The sequence below is a fragment of the Callorhinus ursinus genome, unplaced genomic scaffold, assembly GCF_003265705.2.
Source record: "Callorhinus ursinus isolate GAN/ISIS: 27379988/994484 unplaced genomic scaffold, GSC_fseal_2.0 scaffold22, whole genome shotgun sequence".
NCBI classification, from domain to species: Eukaryota; Metazoa; Chordata; class Mammalia; order Carnivora; family Otariidae; genus Callorhinus; species Callorhinus ursinus.
In genome coordinates, this window is record NW_027397084.1 from 1,855,628 (window position 1) to 1,879,418 (window position 23,791).

At 52.5% G+C, this 23,791-nt stretch overlaps 2 protein-coding genes across 7 annotated transcripts; one reads left to right on the top strand and one right to left on the bottom strand.

Moving 5' to 3' along the window:
* On the top strand, positions 1-22,020 carry PPP2R5D (protein phosphatase 2 regulatory subunit B'delta). 3 transcript variants are annotated; one of them, XM_025890369.2, is made up of 16 exons: positions 1-159; positions 4,824-4,901; positions 16,461-16,665; positions 16,919-17,118; positions 17,207-17,317; positions 17,447-17,539; positions 17,971-18,101; positions 18,236-18,295; positions 18,402-18,510; positions 18,725-18,778; positions 19,092-19,262; positions 19,369-19,496; positions 20,152-20,253; positions 20,351-20,423; positions 20,563-20,679; positions 20,823-22,020. In XM_025890369.2, the coding sequence occupies exons 1-16, from the start codon at positions 133-135 to the stop codon at positions 20,958-20,960; spliced, it is 1,797 nt and encodes a 598-aa protein (XP_025746154.2). In that variant the 5' UTR covers positions 1-132; the 3' UTR covers positions 20,961-22,020. The 3 variants fall into 3 exon arrangements, with proteins under 3 accessions (XP_025746154.2, XP_073761094.1, XP_073761095.1); XM_073904993.1 differs by having other exon boundaries at positions 16,467-16,665; XM_073904994.1 differs by lacking the exon at positions 4,824-4,901 and having other exon boundaries at positions 2-171.
* MEA1 (male-enhanced antigen 1) lies at positions 21,902-23,676 on the bottom strand. Of its 4 annotated transcripts, none has more exons than XM_025890374.2 (4): positions 23,539-23,676; positions 22,791-23,071; positions 22,606-22,705; positions 21,902-22,299 (listed from the first exon to the last, which is right to left on the bottom strand). In XM_025890374.2, exons 2-4 carry the CDS (start codon positions 23,058-23,060, stop codon positions 22,148-22,150), a joined length of 522 nt encoding a protein of 173 aa, XP_025746159.1. In that variant the 5' UTR covers positions 23,061-23,071; positions 23,539-23,676; the 3' UTR covers positions 21,902-22,147. The 4 variants fall into 4 exon arrangements, with proteins under 4 accessions (XP_025746159.1, XP_073761096.1, XP_025746158.1 ...); XM_073904995.1 differs by having other exon boundaries at positions 23,568-23,591; XM_025890373.2 differs by having other exon boundaries at positions 23,505-23,568.
* Between the last annotated feature and the right edge of the window lie 115 nt (positions 23,677-23,791).

A 23,791-nucleotide genomic window follows, 5' to 3' on the forward strand; every position in this document is an offset into this window, starting at 1 on the left:
GCGCAATCACCGCTCGACCCGGGCGCAGCGCGCAGGCGGTGGCGAGGAGACGCCGAGCGGGCCGAGTGCGGCCGAGCAAAGCCGGAGCCGGAGCGGGGCCGCAGGAGCCGGGCTGGGTCCGGACGGGCCGAGATGCCCTATAAACTGAAGAAGGAGAAGGTGAGTGTGGCCGTTTCCTCGCGCCTCCGCCTTGGGGCCTGCGCGGAGCTCTGGGAGAGGCCGAGCCAGGCCCGGGACAGCCCCAGACTGACCCTCCCGTCCGGCCCCCGCAGGACTCCCAGGGCCGGCCCTCCGCCCCCGCTGCTGGCCGCACCCCCAATCTGTGCCGCAGCTGGGAAGGCTTCCTCACCTTGCCCGGGATGGAGTCCCCCGCGTACACCTCCATCCTTTCCTCCCTTCATCTACCCCCGGCCCTGGGTAACCACCTCCGTCCAGATCTGCCCCACTCCCAGGTCATTCCCCTGCTTTTTCTCCACACCCCCCCCCTCCCCACCCGTTTACCCGTTTGGGACAGCGCCTCATCTGAGACTGCACCTCCCTCCAGCCCACATCCCCCCCCGCCCCCCATTGCGCGCAGCCCCTTCTCTTCTTACACGCCTGGGCCTGGGCCTGGGCCGGCCTTCTCCACCGTCCCCTACAGCCCCTTCTACCTCCCCGCCAAGCTCCTTGACCTAGAACTGCTCTGCTTTCTCTCTCCTCCACCGAATCTGGCCTAGGCCCCTCCCTCTAGTTCTTCCTACACACACAAACTTGTAAGCCAGGACTGAGCCCTTCCTTCTGTTGATGGAACCTCAGAACGTCAATGCTGGAAGGGACCTTTGAGCGCATTCAGTGCAATCCTTAGTGATACAGATGAGGAGACTGAGGTCCCGATAGGGGAAGGGACTTGGCCAAGGTCACACAGCCTGTTTGGAGGCCCAGCTGAAATATCAGGTCTCTTGATTTAAAGGCCTCCTTTGTACCAAAGCCTCCCTAATAGGCATCAACCGACTTGCAGGTTCATCCTAAATCAGTTACCTTTCCTAATCTGAGCAAGCTCCTCCCCTTATTCCAAATCTTAGGATAACCTTTGCATTTTTCCAATTTTGCACCAGTGCTGGATTTCTGCCTTTCTGGGCTACACTACCCTCAAATCGGGAATCTGCCCTTACTATCAGATTAGTTTTCCTTCTTACCCCAAAGGCCAGCCAGCCACCCCTGGACACCCTTGACTTTGTCATGGTATCCTGATACAGACTGTTTCTTGATGTTGCCTTCTTTACCTTCCTCTTCTACCTTCATACTGCCTTCCCCTGTTCTTCATCCCTGCTTTTCTCTACCTTCTATTTCCTGCTTTTGCTGAGGTCTGACTCAGAGGTGTGGTTCCTTTGAGGTACAGACTCACATAGAGGATGCTAGGATACCAGTTCCAGCCTCCCCCAGCTTCTCCCCTCCTGGGGTTGGCCCCTCGTGGTGGGTGCTGGTTCTGGCCTGGCGTTCTGCTCAGACACTTTATGACCCCAGAGGAGTCTTGCTTTCATTTGTCCGCTGATGGGCTGGGTTGCCGGGTTGCCGTCTCTGACCTTAGCGGTTCAACTCTTTACCTTGGGGCTTTCAGAGATCTGGCAGGCAGCTCTGATTCTGGGTTGTCCCCAAAAGCTCCCAGGGACAGAGGTTCTGAGTGGAGGGTTGGTGATGGTGTACTAGGCACTGAAGCTCCTGGGGTCCTGGGCTGGGCAGGTTGGTGTGCTCCATCCAGGTCCTGTGTCCTTGGGGAGTGGGCCTGCTGAGGTGGTTTGGGCAGCGTAGCTGTGAATGATGCACACACAAGTCAGCCACACCTGAGGCTAAGGGGTTCCTCCAAGGAGTGTGGAGGGGTGTGGAATTCAGGGGAAACTCATGAGGTCCCCGCCCATCTGTAGTTTTTAGTCTTGATGGAATAGATACTGTCCCATCTACAAAACACCTTCTTCTACTAGATGATTGAGAAGAAAAATTCTTAGACTTACCAGGACCATAGGTATTTGACCATAGTATTTGGCTGGGAAAGAGTATTGGAGGAATTGGGGTGCCCGGAGCCAGGCATCTTTGATTCCCTTTAAGGTTTAACTTGCTGCTTTTGATTTCCAGTTGCATTTGGCCTCCTTCAATGGTTAACGAGTTCTGAGGGGGAGGGGGGTGACAATGTGACTGAGGTTTGCCTGGATGGGGTGGGAGCGGAGAGGAGGGGTGGGTGGAGCATCTTTATTTTGCATCCATCACCTCTCCCTGTTCTTCATCTCTGTTGCTCCCAGTCTTGGCCATCCTTCACAGCCTTCTCCCCGAAGCCTCTCCTGAACCCTCAGCTAGGAGGGAGCTCTCTCTCCTCCCCTGGATTTGCAGAACACTTGATAGGTCACTTAAGGTCTTTTTGTGTTCCCTTGGACTAGAATTTATTGTGAACAAATCTTTTCTTCCCCCTTGAGATAATAACCAAGCTCCATTTTGGTTTGGCATCTTCCTTGCACACAGTAGGCACTCAGTAGAGGGGTACTGAATCAATCCCTTGGGGCAATTTGCTTCCCTCCTCCTCCCTCATGTTCTGATCTGGGACATATCTCTTAGGTTCCCAGGCGGTGTGCCCCTGCTCCTTTCCACCTTCTTGTTTTTAATAATAGTAATAATATTGGCTAATATTGGGATATTCACGTGCCGGACACTGAGCTAAAGGGAATTAGGTAATATGACTCTTGTCACTTAAAAGAAGTCTGAGGCTCAGAGAGCCTAGTTCACCTGCTTATGATTATAGAGCTAGTAAGAGTTGGGCCCGAAACAGAGTATGGGCTCCAAACCACTGTGCGGGCGGCACTTGACTGTGGGGCCGTGCTGGGGTGCGCTTTGGTGTGTGCACCCCACCTGTTCTGCCGGAGCCGGGGAGCTAGGGTGGTGGGCGTGGTTTCCCCATGCCCCCACACACGCCCATGCACGAAGGCAGCTGGGATCTCTCATAGGAGCACTCCCTGATAGAGAGGTTTGAGCAGTCGGGCTGGTGGAGGGGTGCTAAAAAGAGAAGGAGCTTGCGGTCGAGCAGAGGGATGAAACACGTACAAAGATGGGTCAGCTTTGTCCAAGAGGCCCACGTATGGGGAATGTGCGGTCGCCTCAGTGACTCCCTGCCTGCACCCCTCGTCCTGTTCCTCTACACCCCACACTCTTAAGCCATGCTCCTTGGCCCTTTGGTGAGGGGTCAGTGTGCCCAGCCTGGTCCGTGGGCAGTGGAGAGGGTGCTCAGCCCAAAAGAGGAGCGCCTTGTGGCATCTAGAGCCGCTCCACACCTGGGAAGGGCTCTCTTCCTCCCTGCCCCCTCCTCCAGCCCACACAGAGCTCTGTTCTTGCAGAAATCCCTGTGCCCCCATAGTCACTATGACTTAACATTTGTCACTGAAGGGGCTCAGGTGCCTTCGAGCGGCAGAATTTCCGAGCTGGAAGTGACTTCAAAGGTCCTCCGATCGAGGCTTCATTTAGGGCTGGAATCCCTTCTGTCCATGCTTTAGAGGAGTCAGGAATGCTCCTTTGCTTGAAGGCTCTCGGGATTGGGGAGCTTACAGCCCCATGAGGCAGCCAGTTTCTGTGCCGCTGCTCTAGGAGAAAATTCTTCCTCCTTTGGAGCCTCAGCCTGTCTTCCTGCTACTTTAGCCCATGGCTCTTGGGCCTCTGGATCCACACAGAACAAATTGCATCTTTAGTCCGCATGCAGCTCTTCATTTATTCGTACAACCCCTCTTGCTCACCCACCCCCGGGACTCCTCCCTTCCACTGTTAGCCATCCCAGCCTTGCAGCTGTCGCTCTCAGGACAGGCTTTTGAATCCACTCCCAGGATGGGTTGTATTTCGCCAGAAGAAAACCTAGGATTTGTCTTTGTCCCTCCCAAAGTCTGGTGCTCACGACTGAACCAGATCTTCCCAAATAGCCCCGTGAAGTGCCAAGGTCAGGGGCACTTCCCCTCCTCCCCGTGCCAAGCACTCTACACTTCGGCTGTTAATTGGATGGGAGGTCATGGGGTGCTGTGGCAGCCCCGGCACTTGGATGATTTGTGTTGAGCTTGCAGTCAGATCTAAATTCCCAAGTCTTTTTCACATTTTCCCTGTCCTGTCCCTGTGCAGTTGCTTTTTTTGGCCCGAAGCATAGGAAGAGACGCAGGGCTAGCCAGAGCTCTGAGCCAGTGGCCTGGTTCCCGAGGGAGACTTCAGACTAGTGCTTGTCTTCGTAGCAGTTCAGGGTTTTTTACCCCCATCCCTGTCTCTGTGCTTGTCCACTGGGGCGTTCTTGGGATGGTTCCTATACCTGATTAGGCCAGTAGCACCCTCTAGTCTGGGGGTGATTTGTAATTTCCCAGAAAGGCTTCCAGGTCTTGGCAGATGGCCGTGGGGGAGAGTGGCGACTCCCTCCCCTCCAGCGTGACAGCCTGGGCACCTCCTTGCCCACTCTAGCCAGAAGCCAGTCTGAGTAGCTTGTTCCATGGCGCTTCCCCTTAAAGCTCCTCACCCTGGTTCTTCCTGGACGGAGGCCCTCCCAGGCCCCAACTCATACACCGGCCATGTAAAGTGACAGAGCACTATCTTACCTAGTTGTCCTATCTTCATGATGTCTTCCTGACCAGATTCCAGACTGTGTGGAGGGACTGACTCTCCCTTTGTGTACCCCAAGCCCTCCTCCCCTGGGCTGCGTACAAGGTAGAATCTCAGTGATTCTGATTGATTGATTCGATTGGACAGAGGATAAGTACAACACAGACTTAAGGGGTCCAGATGAGGCCTCTCCCTCCCCTTGGCATCTGCTAACTACCTCCATCTTCCCCCTTCAGGAGCCCCCCAAGCTTGCCAAAGGCACAGCCAAGCCCAGCAGCTCGGGCAAGGATGGTGGAGGCGAGAGCGCCGACGAGGTAATGACCATGGGCACAGCCTTCGTTATGGTGCAGGCACCAGCTCCAAGTACTTGATGGCTGGTGGGTGAGGGATCCCAGGAGCCAGAATTACCCCGGCAGAAGGGACGGGGGTTTCCACAGCCTGGGAGAGGGGCTTGGTCAGCCCAGCCAGGTAGCTGCCCTCGGGCAGCCTTCCCCTTTGGCTGGTGTAGAGCAAAGAGACTCTGCAGGTCTTTAGACTCCCCAGTAATTCCTGTGAAAGTCATTTCTCTGTCTACCAACTTTGAGGGATGGGAATTCCTTTCTCCTTAGGGCAAAAACCTAGGGCTGTCAGCTGCTGGGGAGAAGGGAAAAAGTACACGGGTGCTCAGTGGGCCATGAGTAGCGTCAGCATGGCTTGGGGTAGGGCATAGGATGGGGAGCGGCTGGTGTCCCTGAGTCCGGGAGGCAGGGCTGTGCCACTGCCCTTGGTTCTGATCATAGGGGAGCTGCTAAAGGATAGTCATGAGCAGAGGTCAGCACAGCTTGGCAAGCTAGGGCTGTAAAGCAATAAATGGCAAGCCGAGAGAGCACTGGAGGGTGGAGAGACTTAAATCCAGAGTATGGCCAGGAAAGTTTGGGAGTGCGCTCAGTGGGATGCTCAAGATGGTGGCCAGTCCTGTGGACACCTTGAGCAAGCGCCTGTGTCACTCAGAAATTAATCCTTGGTTTCTCTGCTTCTTCGCTCCTGTTCTAAACTGTTCAGAGGGATGGAGGACAATAGGAAATAGCTCTCCAATTATGGGCAGAGCTTGTGGGTTTTTTGGGAAGAGGAGATCGATTAACAAGTGTTTGGGGTTAACCCTGGATTTAGATTTTTTCGAGGTGCTTCTGGTCTCTGTTACCTCTAAAGAGATCCAAGCACTTTTCACACCTCTGACCATCGTTTTAGGCCTCACTTGAGTAATCAGAAGAAGCAGGGTAGGTTTTCCCCATTTTACAAACACAGGAGGTGAGGACCACAAAAGATGAATTCTTCCTTCCTCTGCACTTATAGAGTAATCTGAATATGTCTCTAGGATAGACCTTATCACTTGGTGTTGTAACTATTTGTCCAACATGTGTTTCTCTCCCCCAGACTATGGACTCTGCAGGGAGGAGCTGGGTGTGCTGGAGCTGGTGCATTGCTTTTCCCCCACACCTGTATGCTCATGCACTTGGTTCTTTTTTGGAGGTGGGGGGGTATTTTTACTTATATTTATTAATTTTTTAAAAGTAATGTTTAGGGATGCCTGGGTGGCTCAGTCGGTTAAGTGTTTGCCTTCAGCTCAGGTCATGGTCCCAGGGTCTTGGGTTCGAGTCCCACGTCGGGCTCCTTGCTCAGCGGGAAGCCTGCTTCTCCCTCTGCCTTCCGCGCCCCCTGCTTGTACTCTCTCTCTTTCTCTCTGACAAATAAATAAAATCTTTAGGAAAAAAAAAGTGATCTCTACACCCAACATGGGGCTTGAACTCACGACCCCGAGATCAGGAGTCACATGCTTCTTTTTTTTTTTTAAGGATTTTATTTATTTATTTGACAGAGAGAGACATAGTGAGGGAGGGAACCCAAGCAGGGGGAGTGGGAGAGGGAGAAGCAGGCTTCCCTGCGGAGCAGGGAGCCCAATGTGGGGCTTGATCCCAGGACCCTGGGATCACGACCTGAGCTGAGGGCAGATGCTTAACGACTGAGCCACCCAGGCATCAGTCATTACTGATTACTTAGACATTACTTTTTTTTTTTTTTTAAGATTTTATTTTCCACCCAGGCGCCCCAGGAGTCACATGCTTCTACTGACTGACCCAGCCAGGTGCCCCTCATGCACTTGGTTCTTAATCATCAGTGAGTGCTCCTGGGAAACACTGCCTCTGGGCTCAGTCTCCCCTTTAGGAATGGTGACATCTGTGGGACCCACAAGGAAGGTGGCTGGGAACTGGCAACTCAGCATTCAAAGCAGCAAGAGGGACTTAGAAATAGGATTTAAAGGGACAGAAAGGAATAGTTAGGGGGCTGTTCTCATCTCTTGCCTAACTAACTCCTACTTGTTCAGTTACTAGATAGATTGGATGTCCTGTCCTAAAAGCAGTCTTCCTTGACCACCTCCCCTTCCCTCCCCGCCAGAACATGGTCAGGGCTCCTGCTGTTTGCCCTCCTGACACCCAGTACCACGCCACGGCAGCATTGAACCACAGCTGTAGTTAAACAGTTTGATGTGAATTTGTTGTTCGTCAGTTTTAACTCTTGTGTTAGCACGTGAGCTCTCTCAGGCTTCCCTTCCACGCTGAAGGGCCTGGCACACCAGAGGTACCAGTATTTGAATGCATTAGTGACCAATAAGCAAACCCATCAACTTCAAAAAAAGTGCTGGAGATAACTTTAGAGTCTAACCCTCTCCTTTCATGGGTAGGAAAATGAAAGCTCAAACAGGCTAAGAAAGATGCTGAGACCAGCTGCGGGGATTTCTCCATCGCCTTTCTGGACACGGGTTAAAGGCAGTGGGCTGATAATAAGGCCTTTTGAAAAAGGAGAGTGCCGAGTTCACCTTGGGCTCTGTTCTATGAAATGTTGCCCAAGGCTCACCTATATGAGGCAGTGGCAGGAATTGTGCATGATTTTCCAGGCATGTCCCCATGGGGCCCCAGGCAGAGGGATGGTGGAAAAGTTAGGGACCAGGCTCAGGTCATCCAAAGCCGTTTGGCACAGTCCTTCCCTTGCTTTTTCTAGTCCAGAATTTGGGGCTTTTTGAGCCAGATTTACCCTCTGCCGTGCATCGGCCAGAGCCTTTTCAACTGATCCTAGTGATGATCGTGGCCACCATTTATTTTATTGAGCAGTTACTTGTGTGTTAGGTTCCTAGGGCAGCCGTAACAAATGACCACAAACTAGGTGGCTTAAAATAACAGAGATTTGGGGCGCCTGGGTGGCTCAGTTGGTTAAGCGACTGCCTTTGGCTCAGGTCATGAGTCCCGGGATCGAGTCCCGCATCGGGCTCCCTGCTCAGCGGGGAGTCTGCCTCTCCCTCTGACCTCCTTTCCTCTCATGCTCTCTCTCTACCATTCTCTCTCAATAAATAAATAAATAAATAAATAAATAAATAAATAAATAAAATAAAAAAAATAACAGAGATTTATTCGCTCACAGTTCTGGAGGCCTGAAATCTGAAATCGACATGTCAGCAGGCCATGTCCCTCTGAGGTTCTAGGGAAGAAGAATCTCTCCCATGCCTCTCTCTCTCCCGCTAGCTTCTGATGGTTTTCAACAATTCTTGGTGTTCCTTGGCTTATGGATACATCATTCCAGTCTCCTCCTTCGTTCTTCATATGGGGTTCTCCCCTGTGTGTCTCCATGTCTGTGTTCACATTTCCTTCTTTTTTTTAAAAGATTTATTTATTCAGGGGCGCCTGGGTGGCTCGGATGGTTAAGCATCTGCCTTCGGCTCTGGTCATGATCTCCAGGTCCTGCGATCGAGCCCCTTGTCAGGCTCCCGGCTCAGCTGGGAGTCTGCTTCTCCCTTTCCCTCTGCTTGTGCTCTCTCTCTCTCTCTCTCAAAATGAATAAATAAAATCTTTAAAAGAAAGGTGTATTTATTCATTTGAGAGAGAGAGAGTGCGAGCAGGGGGAGGGGCGGAGGGAGGGGGAGATAAGCAGACTCCCTGTAGTCCAATTCGGGGCTCAGTCCCAGGACCCTGAGATCATGACCTGAACTGAAATCAAGAGTTGGACGCTCAACCGATTGAGCTGCGCAGGCGCCCCTGCATTTTCCTCTTCTTATGAGGACACTAGCTATATGGGAAGCAACTCCCAACTTGATTATGTCTGCAAAGACCCTGTTTCCAAATAAGGTCAGGTTCACAGGTGTTGGGTTGACTTGAATTTGAGGACAGACACTGTTCAATTTACCAGGCTCTGTCCTAAGACCTTTGCTTGCATTTAATCTTTTAATCTCATTTAATCTAGACAGCACTACCCTGAGGTCATTCCATTATCGTCATCATCCCATTTCACAGATGAAACTGAGGCTTAGTGACGTTAAATAGCTTTTACTTAGCCAGTAAACAGTTGAGCTGGAATGCAACCCAGTGCGGTGTGGCTCAGGAGCCAATTCTCCCCTGTTCTTAATGACATGATACACTGGCTCTAAGATTCTTGAAGAGTCTTAGAACGGAGAGGAGCCTTGAGAGATTAGGTCAGACTCACTGTTGACCCACTGCTGCAGGCAACGGTCCTTCCTGGTCTGGCTCAGGAGAAAGCAGCTCACTGCCCTGGACCCTTCTAGGTCCTGTGCCCTGTCCTGAGTTCTGGGAGTGGGGACAGAGGGAAGAAGACAGTATCCCAGTCACCCACTTTAGCCTGTCCTCCCAGTAGCCAGAGTTGTTACCCCAAAAACATTTTTTTGTTGTTGTTTTATCAGTCCTCTACTTCAAAAGCTCTGTTGGGGCGCCTGGGTGGCTCAGTCACTTAAGCGTCTGCCTTCGGCTCTGGTCATGATCCCAGGGTCCTGGGATCAAGTCCCTCATCAGGCTCCCTGCTCAGGGGGGGCCTGCTTTTCCCTCTGCCTGCCTCTCCCTCTGCTTGTGCGCTCTCTCTCTCTCTCTCTGTCAAATAAATAAATAATTAAAAAAAAAGCTCTCTTGGCATCTCATTGCTTACAGGCTACAATTCAAACTCACATCTGGACTCCTGTGAGCTGACCCTACCCCATTCTTCCAGCACCCCTCCTGGTTTCTCGCCCACCGGACTTCCCATCCTCCTCCGACACAAGCCCTTCATGACTCTGGGCCCTCACCGATGAGATTCTGGTGGTGTGGACTACTTTACTTTTCTGCTCTGTTTCTTTGCCTGCTGAACTCATGTTTGTCCTTTGAGAGCCACGTCAGAAGTCACCCCTTCAGGAGCGCCTTCACTAATAGTTCAGCCAGAGTTTGTGTTCCCAGATCCGCGGTGGCACGCTCTGCTTTGTCATTTCCCCGCTACCGAGAGCTGCCTGTGCCTTGGTCTCACCCACTGGACTGTGAGCTCTCGGAGGACAGGGGCCACCTTTTGATCTCTAAGGCTTAGCATGACGTTTAATCAATAAATGAAGGCAGCAAATAATGAAGCTCAGCTAGATAGAGCTCTGGATATCAGGATAGGACAGAATGCCTCTGTGGATCTTGGGGGTTTTAAACTAAAATCTTAATTTGACTAGTTAACTCATTAAGCAAAAGTGATGATGTTAATCTTTGCGTTTTTCTGTTTTTTCTTAAAAGTTTTTTTTAAGTAGTCTCTACACCCAACGTGGGGCTCGAACTCATGACCCTGAGATCAAGAGCCACATGCTCTTCAGATTGAGCCAGCCAGGTGCCCCAATCTTTGTGTGTTTCACTGTTAGTTTTACTTTTCATCTTTTTCTTACAATACTTTTTTTTTATATAGATTTTATTTATTTATTTGACAGAGAGAGAGACAGCGAGAGAGGGCACACAAGTAGGGGGAGTGGGAGAGGGAGAAGCAGGCTTCCCTCTGAGCAGGGAGCCCAATGTGGGGCTGAGCTACCCAGGCGTCCCCCCCCCCTTTTTTTTAAGTACACTCCATGCCTACCATGGGACTTGAACTCAGGACCTCAAGATCAAGAGTCACATGCTGTACCAACTGAGCCAGCCAAGCATCCCCTTAAAATATTTTTCTTTTAAGATTTTATTTTTTGAGAGAGAGAGAATGAGCAGGGGGATGGGCAAGGGAGAAGGAGAAGCAGACTCCCTGCTGAGCAGGAAGCCCGCCGTGGGGTTCGATCTCGGGAACCTGAGACCATGACCTGGACCAGAGGCAGGCACTTAACTGACTGAATCACCCAGGTGCCTCTTTAAAGATTTTGTTTTAAAGTAATCTTTACGCCCAGTGTGGGGCTCGAACTCACAACCCTGAGATCAAGAGTCACATGCTGCTGTACCTACTGAGCCAACCAGGCACCCCATAATCCTTTCTATAGTACTTAATTTCTTTTTTTTTTAAGACTTTATTTATTTATTTGAGAGAGAGAAAGAGAGAGCACATGAGAGGGGGGAGGGTCAGAGGGAGAAGCAGACTCCCCGCTGAGCAGGGAGCCTGATGCGGGCCTCGATCCCGGGACTCCAGGATCATGACCTGAGCCGAAGGCAGTCGCTTAACTAACTGAGCCACCCAGGCGCCCAAGTACTTAATTTCTATTTATGTGTCCTGCTTTAGGTTTAAATATTTGGGTTTGATTATTAATGGTGGCTGTGTTAGGATTGGTTTGGACTAGGATTGGTTCAGAGTGTGCAGGTTTAGTTGCAGTCTCTTGAATGTGAGCTTGGTGCATAAATTTGAAGTCCCACTTGATTGCTGGAGGCCTGAATCTGGGAAGGCTTCTTGGAGGTGGGAAGAGAAGGACCTCAGGCAGAGGAGATGGCCACTACAGAGTCTCAGCGGTGAGACGAGGCAGAACGTAGTAGGGGGTGGAGAGCAGGTTGGCTGGCTTGCCTTTGGTCAGTGTCCACTCATGCTGGGAGGGTTGCAGAATGTTCCCCAGGGGACTCACCTGCTTCCCGCCTCCAGCCCAGGTCAGTAGAGAAGTTAAAAGCTGAAGCTTTGGGGCACCCAGGCGGCTCAGTCAGTCAGACTCTTGATTTTGGCTCGGGTCGTGATCTTGGGGTCGTGGGATCAGACCCCACCTCAGGCTCTGCGCTCAGCACAGAGTCTGCTTGTCCCTTTCCCTCTGCGCCTCCCCCTCTAGTGTACTCTCTCTCTCTCTCTCTCTTTCTCTCTCTCTCAGACAAATAAACAAAACCTTAAGAAAAATTAAACTGAAGCTTTTACAGGGCGCCTGGCTGGTTCAGTCAGCAGAGCATGCAGCTCTTGATCTTGGGGTTGTAAGTTCAAGCTCCATGTTGGGTATAGAGATTACTAAAAAATAAAGTCTTTAAAAAAAAATGTTAAAAAAAAAAAGCTGAAGCTTTAGGAGAAACAGTTGAACATGAAGTGAGTCGCTGGCATAGCCCCATACCTCCCTTCTGACAAGCATGTTTCCCAGTGAAGAGTGAATAGACCAGGGAATGCCTCATTGAGGCTTGGCAGGCAGGCGCTTTGCTGGCTGGACCAGCTGTCTCTCAGATGCTTCTTGTGTCTGGGGCCTGGGAGCCAATGGTCCTTTTAATACCAGGGTGGCCCGGTGGGGTGGGGTAGGGCAGGCTGAACTCAGCTGCTCTCAGGCCACCCCCGCCTTCAGTGACGCAATTCTAGTGGGGAAGAGACCTTAGGCATCAACCTATTGTTTTGTTTTAAAGATTTTATTTATTTGACACAGAGAGACACAGTGAGACACAGCGAGAGAGGGAACACAAGCAGGGGGAGTGGGAGAGGGAGAAGCAGGCTTCCTGCGGAGCAGGGAGCTCGACGCGGGGCTCGATCCCAGGACCCTGGGACCATGACCTGAGCCAAAGGCAGACGCTTAACGACTGAGCCACCCAGGCGCCCCAACCTATTGGTTTTTAAACTTTGATTTTTAGCCATGCAACCCTCTATTCTCTTAACCTTACTTGGAGATTTGTCCATTTCTCTGTTAGCAGAGAAAATTGAGGCCTTGGTTCTCCCTTTCTGGGGTGAATGCCTTCTTTCCCTGGACCTCTCCTCAGTGTGAGGTTTGTGGAGGTGCTGGGCCTCTGTCTTATCTGGGAGGACAGAGAGAGATATGCTCTTAGGGTTTTGTTCCTCAGCCGCCTCTGAGCTCCTTGCCCTGGTATCACTAATGTTCCTCTCTCCGACTCTGCTCCTGACACTGCACAGTGCTGTGTTCTCATGGGTCCCAACTTGGGACAGGAAAGGCCTGGGCTTGGCCCCCTGTCAGTCAACCATCCAGACCTTCACTGAATGACTGTTAGGTGCCATTGCTGTGTGGGGACCCAGAGGGGTGCAAACCAGGGTCGTGGCTTTCATGGGACTTACCTAGTTGGACATGTGACTACTCCAAGCAAGAGACATCACTGGGGATGATCACAGAACCAGTAAAACAGACAAGTAGTGTCGAGAGGTCAGGGGCAGGGACTGGACACTGCAGGGTTGGAGTTGAGAAGGCTTTTTGGAAGAGGGTGGGGCTTAAATGGATCTTGAAAGATGAAATGCTTTCTTGGGTGCCCCCATTGTATTTATTTATTTATTTATTTTTTAGAGAGGGAGAGAGAAGGCAGGGAGGGGCAGAGAGAGAGAGAGAGAAACTTCAGCAGGCTCCAAGCCCAGCATGGAGCCCAACGCAGGGCTCCATTTCATAACCCTGAGATCATGACCTGAGCCAAAATCAAGAGTCAGGCACGTAATTGACTGAACCACCCAGGCGCCCCTTGGGTTCCCCCATTTTAGAACAAGGAAGATAATGAACCCATAGGTACATTGAGGTGTGCTAGTTTCAGGAATTTCCAGGTTGCATTCCTAAAATCCAGGGATGGGAAATAATCATGATTATAGTAGAAGACACTTATAAAGCACTCCTGTGAGCCATATAATGTTCTCCTAAATCCTTATTACAACCTTTTGAGGTCGATACTATTGTCACCCCACTTTACTGATAAGGAAACTGAGGCAGACAGACTCTATGACTTTCTGGAGGTTACTTGGCTAATAAATGACAGAGCATGAGTCAAACCCAGGCAGTCTAGCATGAGTCTGTGCTCTTGACCCCTAAGCTCCACAGTGGATTTGGTTGTTCCTGTAACAGGAAATGAAGGCCCAAAGCAGGGGTGGGTCTGATGCACAGCAAGCTCTGGTGTCCTGCCCTTCTGCCTCTCTCCCCTATCCCTCACCGAGGTATGACCCATTTGCCATATGCAGGAAGAGAGACCCGGGACTCCAGGGTGCCTTGCACAGTCTACCCGAAATCACGCTGGCTGAGTGCTGGTCATGGCAGGAGAGGAGTGTGGTGGCCACTCTTGCCCCATTTCCTTGCACTCCCCGAGACAGATTAGTGTCTGGAGCAGTCATTTTAGGTGGAGGAGAGGACGAGATGACCAAAAAGGTAATGAGCTACCCTGGACCCACAGGCCTGCCCCGGGCTGGGCCCAGTGCATCTCTCCTCTCCTCTGATCCCCAGATAGGTCACAAGCTTGACATAATTGTTTCTGTAAAAAATTCAGAGCCTACAAAGCATAGCATTTCTCTCCTCCTCCCTTCCCCCTATCCCAGAGGATCTCACATTATCGCATGGTTGTGGCAGGAAGTCGGAGTTTGGGGAGGAGGCCAGAGGGGCGGTGGGGGTGGCAGGTATGAGGACGGAAGGTCAGCCTCTCCTGTGGCGTGGGCAGCCAGCTGGACTTGGCCTTAGTCCTCTGGTCCTGCTGCAGTCTCTGGGGGCAAGGGTTGTCCTGTGGCTCCGCCTCTGCCCTCTCCCTGCAGGTGGTTACCTGACAGGACCTGGGGGTAGACAGCCCTGCACACACCTGGGTGTAGCCTTCTGAAAATGGGCTTTGTGGGGCTCCGACACCCGTGTCTGGGAGGAAGTAAAGAGATAGCTTTAAAAAATCAGCGGTTTTTCTCCAATTATATAAAAGGGTCAGCTGGTAGAACATTTAGAGACATAGAAAAAAGCCATACATCATTGTGCTACAACGGGAGATAGTCATGAACACAGTGGTGGACTTGCTCTTGTTTTTCCTTCTTCACTGGGTTTTGGTTTCCGTGCATGTGTTATAATGTGGGTGAGCTCATTCTGCACGTATAGTTTTGCATTATCCTTATTTAACTTAGCATGGGAAGCAATTTTCTGTCATTACATAGTTTTAGGCTTCATTTTGTTTTATTTTAAATTTTTATCAACATGACAACATGTACGTTTTTGGGAAGGTCACGTAGTACCCTTGGCCTTGTAACGAAAAGAGCAGCGCCTGCCTAGCCCCCTGCTCTCCTGTTGCTCTGTGGCAACCACTCTCAACTCCCCTTTCCTTGGAAATTGACTTCTATTTTTTTTTTTTAAGATTTTATTTATTTATTTGACAGAGAGAGACAGTGAAAGAGAGTACACAGGCAGGAGGTAGCTGGAGAGGGAGAAGTAGGCTTCCCGCTGAGCAGGGAGCCCGATGCGGGGCTTGATCCCAGGACCCCGGGACCACGACCCGAGCCAAAGGCAGACACTCAATGACTGAGCCACCCAGGAGCCCCGGAAATTGACTTCTATACTTCCAAGGAGATTCTTTTACTGCTTTTTGTTCTTTAATTTTCGAGTGTTAGGTATTATCTATTGACTTTCTACTGTGGAAAATTAAGGCCTCAGCGTCTTTTATCTCCAACACAGACATTTCCCATGCTCCCAAAATACTTATCACCAGTTTTGGGCAAATTACTATGGCTATGTGAATGTTTTCCACAGTTGAACCATGTATGATTACATTTAGTACCTAGTTTTTATAAACATAATTTTAACTCCATGATTTTCCATCCATCCATTTATTTATTTGCTATTACAAATAGGGCTGTAAAAAAAAGTACACACAAAGCCTTCTTTTATAAAAAAGAAAAAAAAGAAAAAAAGCCTTTTATGTGTAGGATTTTTCTTTTTTTTTCAAAGATTTTATGTATTTATTTGTCAGAGAGAGAGAGAGAGAGAGCGCATAAGGAGGGGGAGCGGCAGGCAGGGAGAGAAGCAGACTTCCTGCTGAGCAGGGAACCCGATGAGGGACTCGATCCCAGTATCCTGGGATCCTGACCTGAGCCGAAGGAAGACACTTTAACCGACTGAGCCACCCAGGAGTCCCTCTTTTTTTTTTTTTTTTTTTAAGATTTATTTATTTATTAGAGAGCACACGTGTGCTTGTGGGATGGGGAGGGGCAGAGGGGAGGGAGAGAATCTCAAGCAGACTCCCCGCTGAGTGCTCAATCCCAGGACCCTGAGATCACAACCTGAGCCGAAACCAACAGTCGGACACTCAACCAGCTGACCACCCAGGTGCCCCTGTAGGGTTTGTCTTAAGCTATATTTTTCCTAGTTAAAACTACTGAGACACAAGAATGAATTTCTTTCTTTGAACTTTTTTATGGGGGGGGTGTTTCTTTTAACTTTTAACCAAAGAATGTGACACATTCAATGAAGCAGTAAAGTACACTAATCTCAAGTATGCTGCTTAATGAATTGAATTTTCACATATTTCTGCTAGGAACCACCTCCCAGATCCAGTGAAGATATAGAATATTTCCATTACTCAGAAGGTTCCTCAGGTCCCTTCTCAGTTAAGCCCATACCCTTACCAGCCCTACTCTGGCAAGACAGCCACTTTTCTGACTTCTGTTACCATTAATCCATCAATTAGATTTGCTGTTCGTGAACTAGAACAAACATTCTGAAGGCTCTTGATGCACAGGCAGTGGGCACCATTTTGGAAGACACGGCTTCTTGACCACTCTCTTCTAGGGAGAGTAGACCTTAGTAATCGCCGACGCTGACCAGAGCTGCTCCAGGGTGGGAGACAGCGGCTTGATGGCCCAGGCCTGGCCAGGCATAAGCGGACTGGGGGATGGGCGGCGGCCCAGGGTGGGAGGTGTACCTTGGGGAGCCGACTCCAACCAACCATTTGTTTGACTAGGCCCAGCCCCAGCCCCAGCCCCAGCCGCAGCCGCAGCCCCCGTCATCCAACAAGCGTCCCAGCAACAGCACGCCACCCCCGACGCAGCTCAGCAAGATCAAGTACTCCGGAGGGCCCCAGATTGTCAAGAAGGAGCGACGGCAAAGCTCATCCCGCTTCAACCTCAGCAAGAACCGGGAGCTGCAAAAGCTTCCTGCCCTGAAAGGTACTTGGAAAAGGTCAAGGGGGCCGGTGCACCAGGCCTAGGGGTCACGGGGCATTGGTGGAATGGAGGTCTGGGGTATTTTGGAGGGATGGAAGTTCTAGAGAATGTGAGAGGGAGTTCCACTGGGGCTGGGGAAGCCAGGGGAGCAGGCTGGCGGCAGTTCGGGGTAGGGGAAGGCCCCGGAAGGCAAAAGCACATGGCAGGAAAGGGCTGGGGAAGAGAGTGTGACTGTTACCTCGTCCCCCTGCTCCAGATTCGCCCACCCAGGAGCGGGAGGAGCTCTTTATCCAGAAGCTGCGCCAGTGCTGCGTCCTCTTTGACTTTGTCTCAGATCCGCTCAGTGACCTCAAATTCAAGGAGGTGAAGCGAGCAGGACTCAACGAAATGGTGGAGTACATCACTCATAGCCGTGATGTCGTCACTGAGGCCATTTACCCCGAGGCAGTCACCATGGTGGGCACTGCGCAAAGGGGAGAGTGGGCAGGGACAGCGGCTGTGGAGAAGCCTGGACGGGAGCTCTCACCTGAGTCCTACCCCTCAGTTTTCAGTGAACCTCTTCCGGACGCTGCCACCTTCATCGAACCCCACCGGGGCCGAGTTTGACCCAGAAGAGGATGAGCCCACCCTGGAAGCTGCCTGGCCGCATCTGCAGGTATCGGGTGAGGGGGCAGGCTGGCTCTGGCTGCAGAGAATGGGGTGCTCGGAGGCCTGCAGCCAGAGTGGGGGGGTCTCCCAGTCCTTGGGGAACACCCCCTAAGCGGATGCTCATTGCCCCCAACAGCTTGTGTATGAGTTCTTCTTACGTTTCCTTGAGTCTCCTGATTTCCAGCCAAACATAGCCAAGAAGTATATCGACCAGAAGTTTGTCCTTGCTGTGAGTCCTTGAAGTTCCCATCCTGCCCTCCTTCCAGTCCATGAACTCTAGCCCCATGGCCCCTCGCTGCAGGCCCTGCTCTTTCTCCATCTGCTGAATATGTGGGCTTTCAACTGGGTCTGGTACAAAGGGACTGGTGGTGGTGTGAGGGATAAACAAACCTCTCTGCTCTCAAGAAGCTTCTGGCGTAATTGAAGGAAATAAGCAACAGTTACCTGTTCCCCAGCAGTGGGGCATGTAAACATGCGTACCCAGATATCACCCTGGGGAGAGCCGTGTGAGAACAGCACTCTGCTCTCCAGAGACTTGTCCCCACACACCCCCATCCAGAGAATCTCTGGGTGTCCCGTGGCTAGGACCCTGTGTCACCCCAGCCCTGGCCCTCCCTGGCTCCTGCCTCACTCACCAGCTTTCCCCTTGCCGGCTCCCAGCTCTTGGACCTGTTTGACAGTGAGGATCCTCGAGAGCGGGACTTCCTCAAGACCATCTTGCATCGCATCTATGGCAAGTTTTTGGGGCTCCGGGCTTATATCCGTAGGCAGATCAACCACATCTTCTACAGGTGAGGCCCGGAGCCAGGCTTAGGAGCAAAGCAAGCCCTGCTAAGTTGGGGTGGGAGCAGGGGGGTAGGGGGACTCTGCAGAGTGCTGCAGGGACATCAGGGATTGTCAGGAGAGCTTTTCTTTCTTCCCGCAGATTCATCTATGAGACAGAACATCACAACGGGATTGCCGAGCTCCTAGAGATCCTTGGCAGGTGAGAGGTGGGGTGGGGGCACGCGTGCCTGCAGAAGGCTGAAAGGATTGGAGCACTGAACTTGGACGCGGCCCTTTGGTCCTAACAAACCTCCTGTAACTCCTAGCATCATCAACGGCTTTGCCTTGCCCCTTAAGGAAGAGCACAAGATGTTCCTCATCCGTGTCCTGCTTCCCCTTCACAAGGTCAAGTCCCTGAGTGTCTACCACCCTCAGGTGAGCTGCCTTCCTCCTGATGATCCCTGACTCTGGCAGCAGAGAAAAGAGAGGGAGGGGAAGGTATTCCAGCAGGGATGGGGGTGGCAGAAGGAGTGGGTGGGATAGTTCCTCTTTACACCTCTTCTTCCATTCTGGGCTCTTGCTTCTGTCCCTGACCCCTCTGAGACCTGGGCCCTGCACCTCACCTCCTTTCTCTCTCAACCTTTTGCAGCTGGCTTACTGTGTGGTACAGTTCCTGGAGAAGGAGAGCAGCCTCACAGAGCCGGTAATTCCCCTCTCCAGCCCCAGGACACCTCTTCTTGTCAGTTAGACTCGCCAGTCTGCCTCTCGAGGAATGCCATAAGCAGGGGCTCAGGAGGGGTGTGGCCCAACAGGTGACATGCTTTCCTCTCTGAAGGAGGAGTACAACCTATATATACACCTAGAAAACAGATCCAGGTCAGAGAAACGTGGGCAGTTGTGGGCGGGGGCCGCCCAAGGTGTGCCCACCAGGGTGGGGAGAGAGGGCAGGAAGACTTCGGCAGAAGCAGGCAGGTGTTAAGGGAGAATTTTATCCTCATGTCCTCCTCTTCTCACAGGTGATTGTAGGACTTCTCAAGTTCTGGCCCAAGACCCACAGCCCCAAGGAAGTCATGTTCCTGAATGAGCTAGAGGAGATTCTGGATGTCATTGAACCTTCAGAGTTCAGCAAAGTGATGGAACCACTCTTCCGCCAGCTTGCCAAGTGTGTCTCCAGCCCCCATTTCCAGGTGAGACTCAGACCAGCACATCCCCTTCCCTTGCCTTCCAGAAGCCAAGGGAGGGTTTTCAGCAGAGAGAACCGGATCCCTGCTGAGTCCCATCTGTCCCCACCAGGTGGCAGAGCGTGCCCTCTATTACTGGAACAATGAGTACATCATGAGCCTGATAAGTGACAATGCTGCCCGAGTCCTCCCCATCATGTTCCCTGCCCTCTACAGGAACTCCAAGAGCCACTGGAACAAGTACGGGGCTGGGGCAGGGCTGGGCAGTGGGGCTCTGGTTTTGGAGCCTGTGTGGGTGGGGAAAAACTGAAGAGCCAGTGGCCTCATCTGGTCACTGAGCAGGGGGGCTTGTGCCCACTGCATACTGATAGGCCCTTGAGGACCCGCCCAGGGAGAAGACAGCTATGTGAGAGAGGCTGCGACACCATACAGCAGAGCGGGGCTTGTATCCTCTCTCCTTACGGTCAGATAGTCTGCGGCTTTGTGGAGACCTAATTCCATGCTCTGGAGAGGCTGATGTGATCTTTTTAGTGTGTGCTGAACGCCAGTGTTGTAGAGGCTTTCCTGCTGAATGCAAGTGCACTGTGCTGCAGACGCCTTCCATCCTGCTGCTGGGAGGCCGTTAGCATAGGCCAGAGAGCAGGAAGTGGTGGGAAGAAGGTAGGTCTTAGAGCATGGGGTGAGGCGAAGGACGGACAGGCAGACTAATAGCTATAAAGACCCTGAAACGCCGATCTCCAGTCACACGATTTGGCTAGAGAGAGAAGCTTACACTGCAGAGGTCTGTGAAAACTCTTAGCAGAGACCCCCTCCTAGGAAAGAGCAAACTGGGGTCCTGGCACTGCCCTCGGTGTCGGTAAGGCCTCCTACACCCGATCCTTCTTCTTGGCGGCAGGACAATCCATGGACTGATCTACAACGCCCTGAAGCTCTTTATGGAGATGAATCAGAAGCTATTTGATGACTGCACACAACAGTACAAGGCAGAGAAACAGAAGTGAGTGTCTCTCTACCTGGGGGCTTCCATCTTCATCCCCGGGCCCTTTTGCTTCTCTCCCAAGCCCCCCCCCCCCATCCCATCCTTGCTCTCTCAGGGGCCGGTTCCGAATGAAGGAAAGAGAAGAGATGTGGCAAAAGATCGAGGAGCTGGCCCGACTTAATCCCCAGGTGAGGTTTTGCTGCCACCACCCTGAACCAGGGGCCCAATTTGGCCGAGGGAGGGTTTGTTTGAGGAGGAACATGAAGCAGACAGGCCTGCCAACTTCTGAAGTGGCTCTCACCGCCTGCCCATGCCTCTCCTTATCAGTACCCCATGTTTCGAGCTCCTCCACCACTGCCTCCTGTATACTCGATGGAGACAGAGACCCCCACGGCAGAGGACATCCAGCTTCTGAAGAGGACGGTGGAGACAGAGGCCGTGCAGGTGGGAAGGCACCGAGGGAGTAGGGAGCAGAAATAAAAGCTCTGGAAGGGGGAGGAGACAGGAGCCCAGGAACAAGGGGAGGAAACCATAGAATCTGTTGGGAATTGGTCGGCATCCCTCACCTTCTCTGTACCCACACGCAGATGCTAAAGGACATCAAGAAGGAGAAGGTGCTGCTCCGGCGGAAGTCAGAGCTGCCCCAGGACGTATACACCATCAAGGCGCTGGAGGCACACAAGCGGGCTGAAGAATTCCTAACTGCCAGCCAGGAGGCTCTCTGACCCCCTCACCGTCCTACCACAGGGCCATGGCCCACTCAGCCCTGGGACGCTGCCCTAGCCCCCCACCCTCTGCTCCCCACTGGCTGACTTGGGGCAAGGCAGTGCCTCTCTAGCTACTCTAGGGAGGGGAAGCGGCACTTGAAGCGGGGACCCTCACATAGTGGTCCCTCTTCTCCCCCAAATGTGTTCATGCCTCCCCGTGGCTAGTACAGACAGGCTGCGCACCGAGCTTCTCAGTGCTCAGACAACTTGGGGGTGCCTGGCCTCCTCCTGCTCCTAACCCCACAGCTACCTGAGGCTGCTCTGAGAAATACACACGGGAATACATATGCTCCTCTCCCCTTCCCTTCCCCCTCCTTTGAACTTCAGGTGTCTCTCCTTCTCTCCCTCCCCTGCAGAAGCATATAGGGAGCAGTAGGAGGTTACTCTCACCAAAGTTATGTCAAGCCCCATTGGCCCCTGGAGTAGCTGGAGGGGAGCCAACCCCCAACAGGCACAAATAGGCCCCCAGCCCCAGCAGTGTGCCGGCTGATGGGGTTGAATTACTTTCTTTTACCCCCTGCCTGACCAAGACAACGTGGGAGGTCAAAAGGAGAAAAGCATAGGCTATGGACCACAGGTGATGAATATAGGGCCCAGATGGACCAAGAGAAGGGGGTGAACAAACACCCTACCCTGTGCCCCCTCTATGGTGAGCAGCAGCCCTGGGATTACAGACATGCAAGGGACCACCCTGGGGTTGACTGCTTTCCTGTGCTGTTGGTTCCCAAAGCTAGGAGGAAGGAGGGAGCAGTGCCCCAAGCATGGCTCCCCGAACACCTATTTATTTCCTTGTTTATGCTGGTGATGGGCAGGCCCCCACTTGTCCCTTTTGGACACGTTGGAGGGGTGAGGGGCTGAGCAGGGCCAGACCCAGGTCCCAGGGGCCCAGGCGGTACAGCTTTTGGCTGTGTACATAGGGTGCTTTATTCTCCACAGAGTGATACATGCTAAGATGGGTTGGGCTTGGGCCGATGTCCCCGTATGTACAGAACTGAATAAAGTGGGTCTCTGAGAAGAAGTCTGATTTGCCTTGATGTGGAAAGGGAGATGGGAAAAATGGAGATGGACGTTACAACCAGGGATGTGTTCAGTCCTGTGCTGGTTCTGGCCTGGAACGCAGGGAGATAAGGCAGCTCTCAGGCTAGTCACTTCCAGGCTGGGGTCCCCTGCCGGGCTTGAAGTGCCTTCTGTACCACATCTTCCCACTGGGCATCTGATATCTCCCGAGCCCAGGCAGGAACCCCTGGCGCAGGCAGGCTTACTCCAGCCATCGTCCTTTTCACCAGCTCCACATGTTCTGAAATCACAGACAGAGAACAGTCAGGGGATAGAAACTATGGGACCAGCTCTGCTCCCCATTCCTTGAATTAACCCATAACCCCTGGGCTAGGAGGGTGACCAAATCCATCTTGTTATTTCCAGGCAAGCCTGCCCATCACCCAAGTCTCGCACAATAGCATTTCACCTGGATTCTGAAGTGTGTAAAATCTTAGAATACAAACTTGTTTTAGGAACAGGGTGTTCCTCCGTGACTCCCCTTCCTAGGTCTGACCAGTCCCTTTCCTCCATCATTATTCCAGAATGAAAAAAATGCTCTCTTTACCTGGGTCCATGGGAATGGAGCTGTGATTGCTCAATCCTGTAGCTCCCTCCTCTTCATCCTCGCTCTCTAATGGTGGGTCTGGCAAATGAAGCCCCAGGGCCTGCAGAGCCAGAGAAGACAGTTCAGGGCCAGCCCTTCCGGGATCCCAGCTTCACCTGGCCAGAACAGTGCCTCCTCCACCATACCTGGATCCGATCCTGAATATCAGCAACTACATCTTCTCCATCCCCCACCGGTGCTAGCTCCACCTCCTCTTGTTCAGGATCTTGGTTCAGGGGCTGATAGGAGTAGCCAGCTGGGCCTGCCCCCGTTTCCTCCTGCTCTTCCTCAGGCTCCTCGCTGCTCCAGTCCCCAGTGCCTTCCGTAGGGCCCTGGTGCGGCCCTAGTTCCTCAGTCTGATTGGGGAAGATACGCTCGGGGCCCATGGTGTCTCCCCCTAGAACTACTGCTGCCATCCGGGCAGGGGCTGCAAGGACAGGGATCGGATGAAATTAGGTCCACCTTCAGCCCCTCATCCAGTTCCTTGTGGTCTCCTGGGTCCGTAAAATATTCAAACGCTCCCAAGCTTCCTGCACCGCACCCTCTCCTGGGCCCTCCACCTTTTAAATCGACTCATATCTTGAACAGAGGCCCACCCGACTTGCTCTGCCAATTCTTAAATAACAGCCCGAACGGAGTCCACGCCACCTCCCAAAAGACACTCCGTCCAGAACCCCGCCCTCCCCTACCCCCCGACTTGGGAAATCCGGGTCGTCAAACAAGCTCCCCCAGACAGGGCGCACCCGCCCCCTTCTCCCCTCTCCAACGGGTTCCCTTCTGTACCGCCTGACAAACGCCCTTCAAGCCCCAGGGGCTCCCCTCAAATGACCCCAGCTGCGGCGTCCGCCACCCGCCCCCACCGATTGTCGGCGCCGGTGTTTCCGCGCGCCTCACCCGCTCGGAGCCCGCGGCTGAACCCACACCTTCACTTCCGGCGGGGCAGGACGTACTCGGGCGTCTGGTCCTCCCGCCCCGCCCCGTGCTCATGATTGACGAGAACGAGGACGAGCAGTATGCCCCTTGTCCCGCCTCCGCCATCCCCTGCCCAAACAACAAAGGACTACATTACCCAGTGACCCCCACGGGTTTTGACACATATATGCACATGCGCAAAATCTCCTTCGGCTTCTGTCCACTCCTTGGCCCC